This window comes from Ictalurus furcatus, chromosome 14 (genome assembly GCF_023375685.1).
Source record: "Ictalurus furcatus strain D&B chromosome 14, Billie_1.0, whole genome shotgun sequence".
Classification (NCBI taxonomy): Eukaryota; Metazoa; Chordata; class Actinopteri; order Siluriformes; family Ictaluridae; genus Ictalurus; species Ictalurus furcatus.
In genome coordinates, this window is record NC_071268.1 from 29,953,494 (window position 1) to 29,968,409 (window position 14,916).

Below are 14,916 nucleotides of genomic sequence, written 5' to 3' on the forward strand. Positions count from 1 at the left end.
CAGAGCTCAGGGAGAAATGTGGAGGCCTGGAAGGCGGCTGCTGCACTTCACAGCAAAGTAAAGGTACAGTAGATACGCTCAGGGTCACTATGGTGTTTGTAACATGCCCTCGTTGACTTCCCTTCACAATATAAAAGTGTGTATTAAGTACCGAACACTAGAGTCTGCTTTCAGCACAAATAGACAAACCCAATTTGAATTCAATCAAATGTTAGTTAAGGACTACATCACTACTCCGTATCCTGCTGATGTAGACAAATAATCAACAGCAGGGTGGTGCGATAAAGCAGAGCCACTGTTACCAGTCCAAAGACGATTCTTTTCCAATAACAGCACGTCCCCGAGCGTTTTATTTCTCTTACCTGACAGCGATTACAGTTAAAGAACACGTATTTCCTTTATCTGTTTACACTTATGTTCCTGTTCTCACTTACATTATAGCAGCTATAAACATTCCTTCCCTCACCAGCCTCTGTCTTTTCTCTCCAAGTTAATAAGGCCAATAAATGCAGCTTGTCATCCATCCATCCATTTTCTGTGGCACTGATCTTACACAGGGTAGCGGGGAGCCTGGAGCCTCCCCCGGGAACTCGGGGCACACCCTGGACAGGGTGGCAGCCCATCGCAGAGCATATTCTCACACACACACACACACACACACTATGGACAATTTGGAAATGCCAATCAGTCTACAATGTATGCCTTTGGACTGGGGAGGAAACCAGAGTACCCAGAGGAAACCCGCAAAGCACAGGGAGAACATGCACAGGGCGGAGCTGGGAATCAAATTCTCTCTGCCATGAGAATGTCAGAAAACTTAAAGTTTTGGCTTCAGCCATCATTTACTATCAGCTTGCAATGCCGTTGAGTAAGTTCCTGATGTACACAGTGACGTCAACTCAAACTGTCTAGGACTCCCCCTTCCTGTTGTAGTTATGGCAACAAGATGGTTTGTTTTTGTTTCTGTTTTAGTCCTGTCTCCACCTCCTGTTCAGTCATTTGCTTTAGTCCGTTACTTGATTGTGTCCAGATTGGGCTTAAGATAAGTCTGGTTTTCGGGATCTAATATTGATTTACACTTGTTTTATGTTGACTGCCCATTCGCTGACCCTTGCGATGGACTTTAATGATAATCAACAGACTGCCCTGATTAAATCTAATGCTGAGTTTATGTACTTGTGTCCTTCCTTACTTCAACACATTACAACTTTCCTAATTCTGGCCAATAAAGTAATAAAACATCCCTTAAGATAGCCACAGGGATGCCATGAAACTGAGAGAGTAACTCCATGATGTGTTCTTTTAGGTTATAGGTAATAAGGTTTTCTGATGAATTTTAGACTGTGTCTAGTAACATGAACACATGAACACAAGGCAAGTGGACTTATGAGCAGCTACCAAACAGATGTGCAGAGGCATCTAATTGCACAAGAAAAGGCAGATAAAAATATATTGAGAAACCCCTTAGAGAAAACTTTATCACAGAGTCATGTGAACAGATGTTTTGCCTCATAATACTGATAGACTGGAAATGTGTGGTGTTGTTGGATTTTTTTAGGAGCGGGCTGCACCACCGTCCGTCCCCCAACAGATGAGTGTTTGAATGACTGCAATGACCAGGGCCGCTGCGAGGATGGGAAGTGTGTGTGTTACCCTGGATTTAGCGGACCTGACTGCAGTGTGCCCGACTGCCCCGGAGACTGCAGCAACAAGGGGAAGTGTGTAAATGGCAAGTGTGTTTGTGATCCCGGTTTCACCGGACCAAACTGCTCTGTTAGAACATGTCCCAAAAATTGCAGCAGCCATGGCAGGTGTGTGAACGGAAGATGTGTGTGCAATGCAGGATTCACTGGTCCAGACTGCTCAACTGCACAGTGTCCTGGAAATTGCAACAACAAAGGAAGATGTGTGAATGGGAAGTGTGTGTGCAATACCGGATTCACAGGTTCAGACTGTTCTGAGAGGTCCTGCCCCGGAAACTGCAACAATAAAGGCAGGTGTGTGAACGGGAAGTGTGTATGCAATACAGGATTCACAGGTCTGGATTGTTCTGAGCAGTCCTGCCCTGGAAATTGCAAAAACAAAGGCAGGTGTGTGGACGGGAAGTGTGTGTGTGATGAAGGATTCACAGGTCTGGACTGTTCTGAAAGGTCCTGCCCCGGAAATTGCAATAACAAAGGCAGGTGTGTGAACGGGAAGTGTGTGTGCAACACTGGATTCACAGGTCCAGATTGTTCTGAGAGGTCCTGCCCCAGAAATTGCAACAACAAAGGAAGATGTGTGAACGGGAAGTGTGTGTGTGATGAAGGATTCACGGGTCCAGATTGTTCTGAGAGATCCTGCCCCAGAAATTGCAACAACAAAGGAAGATGTGTGAACGGGAAGTGTGTGTGTGATGAAGGATTCACAGGTCCAGATTGTTCTGAGAGATCCTGCCCTGGAAATTGCAACAACAAAGGCAGGTGTGTGGATGGGAAGTGTGTGTGTGATGAAGGATTCACAGGTCCAGATTGTTCTGAGAGGTCCTGCCCCGGAAATTGCAACAACAAAGGAAGATGTGTGAATGGGAAGTGTGTGTGTGATACCGGATTCACAGGTCCAGACTGTTCTGAAAGGTCCTGCCCCGGAAATTGCAACAACAAAGGAAGATGTGTGAACGGGAAGTGTGTGTGTGATACCGGATTCACAGGTCCAGACTGTTCTGAGAGGTCCTGCCCCGGAAATTGCAACAACAAAGGAAGATGTGTGAACGGGAAGTGTGTGTGTGATACTGGATTCACAGGTCCGGATTGTTCTGAGCGGTCCTGCCCTGGAAACTGCAACAACAAAGGCAGGTGTGTGGATGGGAAGTGTGTGTGTGATGAAGGATTCACAGGTCCGGACTGTTCTGAGCGGTCCTGCCCCGGAAATTGCAACAACAAAGGCAGGTGTGTGGATGGAAATTGTGTGTGCAATACAGGATTCACAGGTCCGGATTGTTCTGAACGTTCCTGCCCTGGAAACTGCAACAACAGAGGCAGATGTGTAAACGGACAATGTGTGTGTGAAGTTGGTTTCACTGGACAAGACTGCTCCACCAAGACCTGCCCAAATAACTGCAGCAACAGAGGAAGATGTGTGAATGGCAAGTGTGTGTGTAATCCCGGTTTTGCTATGCCGGACTGCAGTGAGTGTAAGGACGGACTTACAGGACCTGACTGCGCAACAGGTAAGTTGATTCATCCACCACATTTACATTGAACCAGTTATATTATGTTGAATCAGATGTTTTGTAAATATGTAATATACTGTAGGCGACATTGAAATTGATAAATAGACAGTACTTAGTAGAGAACTAGGAGAATTGGGGAACTGGAACTATTAACTGGAACTATTAACTACTGTTAACAAACTATGAAACCTGGTAAAAATCAGAAAATAGATCAATAAAAAACATAAATCTGCTTGGTACACAACACAGACTCTGAGGCTGGGATTGACACTCTAGGTGCAAAGGTTTACTATTAGGATTGATTCAGAGGGCACAGACTGATACCGCGGAAGGATTAGGGCCTGAACCCAGTGTAGGAGGTGTGACCTGGATGCAAAGAAGGTGTGAGTTCTTCAGAACATGACCGGGAAACAACAGAACCAGCTTGACCTTGGAGCAGAAGTAGTGTCTGAGTCTGATTCAGGGTAAGGAGCAGGGCCTGTCTCTGAGGCTGGAAAGGGAGCAGAGTGAGTGCTGAGCATGACATTGTGGAAGTACAGATCCTGATGTTGCAGAAGAAGCAGAATCTGTGCTTGATGCAAGGGAAAGAGTAGAGACTGGACTGTATGCATCAAGCTGTAAGTTTGATAATAGGGAAAGAGTGGAACTTGAGCTTGATGTATGGGATGGAGTGGAGTCTGAACTTTATGTGTGGCAGAAAGAATTTGAACTTTACACATGGTTGGTCCGGCAGAAAAGACAGAGGCCAAGGCCAGAAGGGTTTCCCCAGTGTTCCGTTGGGGTTAACAGCACTAAAGTGTGATGTGGTGCAGATGGGCCTGCAGGATTTTAAAGACCAAAAATGTTCCAGCATAGCAAAAGTGTCCGATTTCAGTGTCATCTGAAGTTTATACCAGCTGTGTACCATAAAGAAAATGTATTCAAAATATACAACAGAGTTCTTACTATGAGCTACAAAAACATCTCCACAAAAATGGTGCTATGATAGCTACAGATTCACTCCTTTCATGTACTGATCTACTCTTTTATCTCGCTTTCTTACCAGCCCTCATTGCTGTGTCTTACCTCAGTGCCAGAAACATCACTGAATCTTCAGTTACACTCTTCTGGACTCCACCTGTAGTGCAGTACAACACGTACCGTATCACCTTCATCAGTGAGGTAATTAAATGTCTGTACTGATATAAACTATTGTCCCAAACTCACTTATATCACACAGACATCCTTTCCATCCACCTGTTTTTATAATCTCATGGTGTCTAGGGGGTGTGAAAGTTGTGTATGGACAAAAGAGGTGTGATCTAGGATGATGGAAACACTGAATGTATTCCAATCTTTTCAGTCTCTTTTTTAATTATGGCATTTTGTTGCCCCTCTTAATAATGTTCATCAGATCAGTATATATATGCAAATGCACAGCGGTATTTAAAGAATTCACCTACAGTCTCCTTCACCGCAGGTGTGTACAACCAAACGCCTCCTACTCTTACTCTCTTACTCAGTCTTCCCAGATTGACTCGTATATTACTGGTTAACCACAAACCACTTCCTGTCACATGTCCTTTCGTTCAGGAAACCACTGATGTGAACCACATGCAGCGCACGACACCTGTCTGTGTGATTTACTTGTGTTGACTTCCCATTTCATAACAACATGATAGTATCAAGTGTACTTAATGCAATAAGTAATCTAGCCACTGCGTTTTTGTTTAATCAGTTATAAAAACGTCCTCAGTTGATCCGTATTATTCAGGAATCCATAATTTCAGCAGTGAGACAGATCCAGAGTTACCAGTGCATTTCAGAAGGTGTACATAAAGACTTGAATATAGCCCAAAAAGCTGGAAAAGGTATAAGAGATGCTTAAAGGGAGATGCATGGAAAAGGTTATGAGGTCACCATTGTGGGCACACATTTCTGCAATACACCTTTTTTATCATCACCTAGTACAGAAATGATCCACTCAGTAATCCCCTTTCCCCTGTTCTGATATTTGCAATATTCTTCTGTATTTTGACTATTTACCTGAAATTCAGGCAGTACGGCAGAATAAACATGTAGAATGAATGACTACTCTCTCACAACGTAATGATGTAGCTAGGCTACTTACTCGAAAAGCATTCTGTCCACTGTACTGTAGATACACTTTCTGCACTTACACTTTCCCTTTACAGAAATCGATTAGATTTAACTGATTACTTCCTTTAAAACAAGATCTTGGCATACGCAAACTAATTTTAAACTAACCAAAAAATACCTCCACCACCTACAGACGGTCTTGCTTTATCCACCCACAAACTTGTTCTAAAACTAGCCTAATTCGTTGTAAATAACCGCTCTTATCTAATCAGAACACAGATTAGATTTTATTAGCTCCAGTGGTGCTTGAAATTTGAATTTCAATATTTCTATATTTTCTATATTTCTGCATAAATATGACCTAAAACATTATCAGATTTTCATCATCAGACTTTTTTAGAAGTCCTAAAAGTAGATAAAGAGAACCCAATTAAACAAATGGGACAAATAATATTATACTTGGCCAATTATTTATTGAGGAAAATGATCCAGTATTACATATCTGTGAGGGGTATAAGTATGTGAACCAATAGGATTAGCAGTTAATCTGAAGGAGAAATTAGAGTCAGGAATGCACTCTGTGGCTTAGAGGCCCTCTCTCTCTGTAATTTGCAAATGCAAAGAACCATGCAACCGTCCACGGCTGGCAAAGATTGTTTGGTTGTTTTCAATCAGTGGGATGACAGTCAGGTTTGAGTGAGCGTTCTGTTTCATTTAAAGAACAGGGATCTATCAGCGTCTGATCTTCTCAACACATGTTTGTGGATGTGTATCATGGCACGAACAAAGGAGATTTCTGAGGACCTCAGAAAAACAGTTGTTGAAGCTCATCAGGCTGGAAAAGGTTATAGAACCATCTCTAAAGAGTTTGGACTCCACCAATCCACAGTCACACAGATTGTGTACAAATGGAGGAAATTTAAGACCGTTGTTCCCCTCCCCAGGAGTGGAGACCAACAAAGATGTCTCCAAGAGCAAGACGTTTAATAGTCCACAAGGTCACAGAGTAACTTCTAACCAACTAAAGATCTCTCTCACATTGGCTAATGTTAATGTTCATGACTCCACCATCAGGAGAACACTGAACAACAGTGTTGTCTGCAGTTTGCTAAAGATCACGTGGACGAGCCAGAAGTGTAATGGAAAAATGTTTTGTGGATGGAGGAGACCAAAATAGAACTTTTTGGTTTAAATGAGAAGCGTTATGTTTGTAGAAAGGAAAACGCTGCATTCCAGCATAAGAACCTTAACCCATCTGTGAAACATGGTGGTGGTAGTATCATGGTTTGGACCTGTTTTGCCTAATCAGGTCCAGGACGACTCGCCACCACTGATGGAACAATGAGTTCTGAATTATATCAGTGAATTTTAAAGGAAAATGTCAGGACATCTGTCCATGAACTGAATCTGAAGAGAAAGCAGGTCATGCAGCAAGACAATGAGACTAAGAACACGAGACGTTCTACCAAAGAACGGTTAAAGAAGAATATAGGTAATGTCTTGGAATGGCCGAGTCAAAGTCCTGACCTTAATCCACTAGAAATGTTGTGGAAGAACCTGAAGCAAGCAGTTCATGTGAGGAAACCCACCAACATCCCAGAGTTGAAGCTGTTCTGTACTGAGGAACGGGATAAAATTCCTCCAAGCCGATGTGCAGATGATCAACAGTTACCCCAAACGTTTATCTGCAGTTATTGCTGCACAAGGAGCTCAGACCACATACTGAAAGCAAAGGTGCACATACTTTTACCCATCACAGATATGTAATACTGGATCATTTTCCTCAATAAATAAATGAAGTGCAATATTTTTGTCTCATTTGTTAATTGGGTTCTCTTTATCTACCTTTCGGACTCGTGTGAAAATCTGATGATGTTTTAGGTCACATTTATGCAGAAATATAGAAAATTCTAAAGGGTTCACAAACTTTCAAACACCACTGTACTGTAAGTGTGAAGAGTATCTTAATAGGAGCTATTCAACATACATTATTCAATCTCATTAGCAAGAACAGTAAAGAAAATAAGAGCTTTACACACTTGGTTTCCTTTATACTCTACAAACTAGCACAAAATATCTTCAGTTTTCATTATAAACATCATCATCTGCCATGTGTAAAGAAATTAGCAGCACTGTGAAACAAAGTCTTCTGGGTAAGCTCCTGAAGTCTGCAGTGATGTCACCTCGATCTCTTTTCTAACACACTTGAGTGGAGCTAGTAAGGAATTGGAACAGTCCTTAAGGAATTTAACCAAGGGAAAGTCAACAGAGTTAAAATTGTTGAAAAAAAAACAATACTGGAACCTAGCTCTTTGTAAACAAACACTTGGGACTTCCTCTCTTGTTCCTGCGCTTTGTTTTCGTGTGAATGCGTGTGAATGCAGATTGGGGTGTGAATTTTGTGACCTCTTCCTCCACAACTTTCCACTTCACACCCCCGTTCTCTTTTTTTCTGAGCATATAAAATGCTGCTGCACAGATGGCGTCCCAGCAGGGGGGAGACTCAGGGTCACGGCACCATTTTTACAACACCCTTCTGAGTTGGCACGAAACATAATGAAAGAAAGCATTCCCGTCGTTCTCGCATGAAGATTTATGAGCGGAACCGTCTCAAACTGAAACATGGGATTATTCTTTTTCCTGCTCGTTCAAAACACAGATCGAGAACAGCTGGATTACAGGTTTTTATGTTACAGCAACAACAACAACAACAATAACAACAACAACAACAGTTAAAAATGTACATATTTATATAGCATCGTTCTCACAATGAAGGAGATTAAGACATAGAGACAAATTCTTTAAATGAAATTAATACCTACTGACAAAATACTAATAATAATACCTTTAATAATAAAACGAATAAGAAGAAGATGGCGAAGAAAGAGAAGAAGACTTTGTTTAGATAATAAAAATGATGCCATGTGACTGGAACCAGTCTCTCAGCTCGTTTTGACCAGTATGTCACCAGTCGGTTGTTAATGTTTAGTATTCTGAATGCAGAACCGAACAAACCTTGGCCACACTGAATTCACTGCCAAAAACACTGCTTTTCCAAATGATGCTTTTAACATACAGTGTCTTGCATAAGTATTCACCCCCTTAAACATTTCTACATTTTGTAGCGCTACATCCTGGAACTGAAATGGATTTAACTGGGATTATATGTTGCTAAATCTTTTAGCTTGCTAATGAATAATAACATTTCGTGAGTTTATGGTCCTGAGTCTATTGCTCTATTTTGCAGCCCAGTGGAATAACAGAGCTCTTTTCTTTTTAAATCTTTCAATTTAATTATGGTCCATTTTAATTTACAACGCAGATATTAAATTCATTTGGCAGAACCTTTATCGGGCCAGTCCTGGCTGTAAGTTATCGGGCCAGTCCTGGCTGTAAGTTATCGGGCCGGTCCTGGCTGTAAGTTATCGGGCCGGTCCTGGCTGGACATGTTACCCCTTTCGGGACGACATGTTGGGCTGGAGAAAGCAGCACGGTTTACTGGGACAATAAGGGAACATCCCACAAATAAAAGAAAACAATTCTCTCTGTCACGTCTCCAGCTGTTTCTCGTCTCAAACAATAAACAATAAATTAACAAAGAATATTGCACATAAAAACAGCACTATAGCACACCTGGGACAATAACCTGCCCTTCTTCCACTAATGGCTCACATGCTATAAGCTGGACTGATATGACGTGTGATCCACCATTTTAGTGAGATTCAAAATCGAATCTTTTTTCCCCTGTTACATACAGGTTATTCATCTGTACCTTTTCCATTATTTTAATTTAATATAATAATTGTAATGTTTTGGTTTATAGCTCTTGATATTTAGTAGATCGAGTTTCAAGCTGTCCTCAATCTTATCAGTTAAACATCATCTCACATGATCAGCTGATCTCCTGCTTCGTGTAGGTGACAGTGTTGGATTATCGATGTACAGCACGTCCCCAACTGTGTTGTTCCTCTAATACCACAGCAAGTTGCCAAAGATTACAAGTATTATTTATTAAAGAATGACATGCCACACTTTTATCCTTTTATAGTTACATTTAATGTTATGGAACCTCCAAGTACCAGGTGGGTTACAGTACCATTCTCGCTTACGTTACAGCAGCTATATCCTGCAGTGAGCTCCTTCCCTCACCAGCCTCTATTTTTTTCTCTCTCTTGAAGTTAATAAGAAAAAATCGCAGCTTGTCATGTTACCGAGAAACCGCAAAGAAACATAAACTCCTCTGTGCTGAAGTTGTGGGAAAACTTAACATTACAGCTTCACCTCTGACTGTTACACAGCGCTGACACTGAAGACTCCTTCCGTACATGTTAAATAAGAAAAGTTCAACAAGTCCCATGTATTTTTACTATAGAAATGATAACGAATTAGAACAAGCACATTTAATATAAACCTGTGATTATTACCTTCTGACCAATCACAATGCAGAATTCAGCAGCGCCGTGGTATACAACTAATCGGAAGTGGAAAAAGAGTTCAATCAAAAATATTAAATCAAATCATACATTTAAAAATACAGAAACACAGCATGGACAGGAAAATGTGATAGTCTAGGGTCGAGTTCTAGGCTGGACTGAAGGGGGAAAACGAACACTTTTATTTGCCCGTAAAGGAAGAATGCAGCAGTGGAAAAAAAAAGTCATCTCCTTTTTCATATCGGAGCGAGCAGGAGAATTGATTTAGTGCTTCCAGACCGCCGATGCCAGTCTGTGTGAGTGAAGTATGTAATCACAGCAGCGTTTATTCCAACCATGAGCCGATCCGTATTTGGTTTAGAGCCAATACAGCTTAGCCTTTCGATTTTTATTTACCCGCGCAGGACACTATAACTCACAGGGATGGACGGCACTCCCAGAGCCTCCATTCGGGGTGACGTCTGGTGATGAAGGGGAATAAATTCAGAATTTATTAGCATGCTGAGCATAGGTCACGTCGCATTAACTTAACACTGATGGGGAGCGCTTAGGACTTGCTCCAATGTGATTATCAAGGCGATATCCTCAGATAAATCCAGTCCAGAACCCAAGAGACCTTCTCCATGTCAGTCATGCATCAGGAGTACCGCAGTAATGCTGAACACGGCGACCTCCCAGAACATCTGTCTGGCACAGATTACACTGCCATACGCACAAACTGTTATGGAACTGTAGATTTGTTGTACAAGAAAAGAAGCGAAGAGAGGAAATGAGAAGCAGACGGATGCCAGAGTGAAAAGGCCCTTAACAGCCGTTGTCAGGAAAGTGGTGTGGACACAATTAGCCTTTTCCATTAACATGGAGCCAGTGCTGGTGCTGGAACCAGTGATGGTCTGATTCCCTAACAAGTCTTTTTAAGAAGCCAAATGTTTTACAAGCTGAGCGTTTACATAATCAGCTGTAGGAATGACCACACAGGAATTACACTGGGAAAATAACGAGGTGGTTTTGTTAGCATTAGCAACAAATATATGCTCGTAATACCAGGGTAACTGGTATTACAAAGCCTGCACGTCAACAATGAGTAGAACCACTACTAAAGGCAACCGAGATGGTCTTTAAGATAAATGTCTCCTAGGAGACAAGCTAGGAAAACTTTTATTGAGAAAACACATCAAGTAAATAAATCCTTAATGTAAAAGTAAATACTCAATTTAAAAAAAAAACTTTTTAAACTAGAAGAGAGTTCTTCAGTTCTCTGGAGTAGAAGATTAAAGAGTCCACGTAGAAAGAGTTTTCTTTTCAGAAAGTGTTTCTCTCAAAAAACACAACCCTTTTTGGAAGCTAAGAACTCGTAGTAATTGTCATGGTTGTGCCGAACTTGGCGCTGGACTACATCACCCATCAGCCCTTGCATGTCACATGACCCTGTCACTGTCTCACCAAGCACTCACACCTGTTTTGTGTTACCCATATTCAGCACCCTATTTAAGTTCTAGCTTTGCTGTGTTTGTCGAGCATTTGTTGTTGTGGTGTGTACCATGGCCTCATGCTTAGTGTGCGTGTCTTTTTCCTGTAGCTGTTGTTTGTTTTGTTTTTTTGATTACATTGTTTTGGTGGTTTGCTTTGCACTTTATAGAAAAAAATATCTGCGCTCGCATCCACCTTTGGATGTGTTCTCAATCCTCAACCAATGTAATGTGTAAATCAGACAGGCAGGAAGAGTAATGCGATTCCACATGGTGAAGCTGGTATCTCCACGATGCCACGATGTATCTAGAGCACGAAACATGTCTGTACCATTTTCTCCCAGATTCCTCTCTGAATCCAGCCAGTTCTACATGCTCTGAGTATGGAGAAGTGTGTAGTGTGGACATTGAGGCACCACACGACCCGGGGAAGGGGTCCATAATCAGAGTACAAGTGACTTGGGGAAGGTATTAACAAATAGACATTGGTCTTTAATCACAGTCCGAATGTTACAACAGTATTTATGTGAAGAAAGTTCCTGGACTAGAGAGTCGGGTTACGAAGCAGCTTAATTGGATTTTCTGAGCTTCACATTCAGATTATTATAATCACCTGCATGTTGTTCACACCTCCAAGGTTGCCCGATTTTTCTTGAGTAGAAGCATCGGAGACGGGATTTTCAAACGCATCTACACTACCACCTTTAAACCCGAACATCAGGGATAGAAAATGAGGACAGAAGAAGGAAATAGAGGAGTTTTTCTGTGCTTTCAAATGTCATACAACTGAGAGTAAAGCAAGAGACCGTTTAAAAATGAAAAATAAAAAGACTAATAGTCCTAGTTGATCACTAATTTAATTAAAGCAAATGGCTTCCACACTCGTTAATCCGCAGCACATAGAATAGCACTTGATCCAGCACATTCTGTTATTTTATATTTTATTCTATTATTGTGCTCCAAATGTTCAAATCAGTGTCTTTTGCAGGAACAACCCTGTTCCTGGAGATCTACCTTCCTGAAGACTTTAGCTCCAACCATAATCGTGCCCAACTGACCATCTAATCATTGCCTTAAGCGCATGTTTTTTGCATGATATCGGCTCGAGCAAGGAGCAGGATTAAGTCCAGCGCCAACATCTGACAGTTTGATGTAACCATGTTACGCCAACCTGAAATGTACTGTATGTTTTATCTGTAAACACACTTAAACCCACTATGGAATGTCATTCGAGGCCAAGAGTTTGGTTGGAGGTTTCATCTCTAACCAAAATCTAACACACCTGTTTGAACTGATCAAGAACTTTTTAAGTCCAAGATCAGAATCGTGTGTAATTGACACACACCTCTGTTTTAGATAAACTCCATGTAACTCTCATGTAGCTTCTGAACAGCGCTTAAGATTGTAGTTACGTCTGAGGTCTGAGTAGTGATGTGTGTGAGTTCCATATTAAACCCTCACTGAGAGATTAACTCAACTCTGAATGTGACCCAAGTGCATCATGGGCCTTTTAATAAAAGAGCCCTATGAATTGCAAACTTTGATGAAGAATATGTGTCACTGTACTGACATTTAATTGCTGGGACAATGAATTATTGTGCCTAGATGGTTATGAGTTCAAATTCCAGGACTGTCCGAGCGCCACTGTTGGGCCGTTGAGCAGGTCGGATTGTGATGTTGTTTGTTGTAGAATACTTAGAAGAATAAAAGCGAATGGTACATGAAAAACATTTTTTAAAAGCATTTACATCTGTATCTATGCAAAGATTCTGTAATTAAAAGGCTGTTGGTGAGGATTATCAGGACTTCAGTGCAGCTGAGGAATACATTTAGGGGGAAGAAAGAGAGCATTTACTGCACTGTAGAGAAGTTTGGGAATCGCATAGGCAAGAAATTCACAACAAGAGTCACATTCAGCAAGAGACGACAGAGTCACCAAAATCAGAGAGAGCACATTTTTCCCTCCACCCAAAACGTGACATGGGTGGGTGTGAGAGTTTACAGCAAATAAGGCACACGGGTGGAGAGAGAGAGCGAGAGAGAGAGAGAGAGAGAGAGATGGATGCGTAAGTGTTAGTGCAAAGAGTAACAGATACAGATGTAGGACACTTGTTGCTAAGGGAGGCGTAAACATCATCAGAAACATCAGCCTGGCCAGAGGAATGACATCATAGGCCAACAGCTGGGACGTGAGGATGGAAGAGAGGAAGACGGAGGGACAGACTCAAAGAAAGTAGAAAGAGATCAATTGAAAGATTCTCCTTTTATATTTGCTGATGAAGTGAGGAAGCGCATGGTCCAGGGTTCTGTTCCTGGATTTTCTGGAGACGGAGTGCCTCAAGGTGAACAGCTGGGTCCGCTTCCATTTATTTCAAAACCAGAACCAGCACTCGAGAACGATGCCAGATCAGAGAACAAATTTATAGCATTTTAAAGTGCTGGCATGCAAGCTTTCCCATGCCTGAGTGTAATAAATACAGACTGATATCTTTCTCGCTGTGCTGAAAGAAATGTTTTTGAGATCAGTACAGCGAGGTTGTGTTGCAATGATAGATGAAAACTTAATATCACATCATCCTTTGCCATTCCAGTAATTCAGTGCTCCTAATAGAATTGCTGTTGTGTGTCTCCTGGAGTCACAAAATCCTCTTGGACAGCTAATTAGGGAAACACTTGACATCCAAAACCACATCCCTTTCCATCTTTTAGTCCCAAAGAGGTTCCATGTGTTGTGCATAGTTGCTAGATGTGATAGCGTGAACCCCATACGTGGGGTATGGTCCAGAAATTATGTTTGTGATGCAAAACAAACATCCCAGGAAGTCCGAATATCACAGGACTGAATCCAGACGCCACCTGGTGGCCAGATTGTCTTATTACATTGGGTTACATGCTGCATATCACCATATTAATGCAAAAATATTAATGCATCACATTAAATATTTTTATATTAAAATAGGTATATTTATATAGCTTTATTTATATGCATACATGCATTTTTTGGCAGTGTATTTATTTCCCTTGGGGTGTGATTTGCATTTAAAAACATCTCAATTGAAATGATGAGTTACTGTTTTGAGATTTTAACAAATCTGAAACATGAATCTCTAATTCCCAGGGAAAAGTAGACACTTATACAATAAAAAAAAAAACTTTTTATATTTGAGAGAAACAGCTCGTTTTCTTCAGTGATACAAACACTCGCTGAGCATAACATATGTAGGTAGTTAGGCTACGCTACTGTTAGCTTGCGGCCAAAATGATCTTAATAGGAATTTGACTATTTTGGTAAAACATAAAAAGTTTACATGCACTTGCCTTTTTACAGTTCATATCTACAGTTCATATCTACAGTTCATATCTACAGAAACACGAATACTGGAAGAGACCCTAGTGCATAAAAGCGTGTTATATCAAATCACATGAATGCCTATAAATATCCAAATCTTTAAAGGTAGATAATATATTAAGTAGTAAATAATATAATATATAAATTATTACCTTTGATGTTTATTATTATTATTATTAAAATTGTTGGCTGATTTCATTATTGTCATGCCACTTTTGTTGCACTGGTATCACATTTACAAATATATACCTAAAGTTAAGTTAAAAGAGATTTTAAACAACAGCCTCCGTGTTTGTTTCAGATAAATGACTTCAAACATTCATAGACAGATATTTTTACCTGTCGCAGTTAATATACCTTCAAATATAATCATCA

The 14,916-nt window shown here is 40.9% G+C and overlaps 1 protein-coding gene across 1 annotated transcript in view; it reads left to right on the forward strand.

Annotated features, from left to right (window-relative positions):
* LOC128617967 (tenascin) overlaps positions 1–14,916 on the forward strand; it is a 44,040-nt gene that overhangs the window by 5,590 nt on the left and 23,534 nt on the right. Inside the window, exons 2-4 of the mRNA XM_053641245.1 lie at positions 1–63; positions 1,559–3,208; positions 4,257–4,372. The exon at positions 1–63 is cut by the window's left edge and continues 452 nt beyond it. Coding sequence (XP_053497220.1) covers positions 1–63; positions 1,559–3,208; positions 4,257–4,372 — 1,829 coding nt within the window. The remainder of the gene's footprint in view (positions 64–1,558; positions 3,209–4,256; positions 4,373–14,916) is intronic.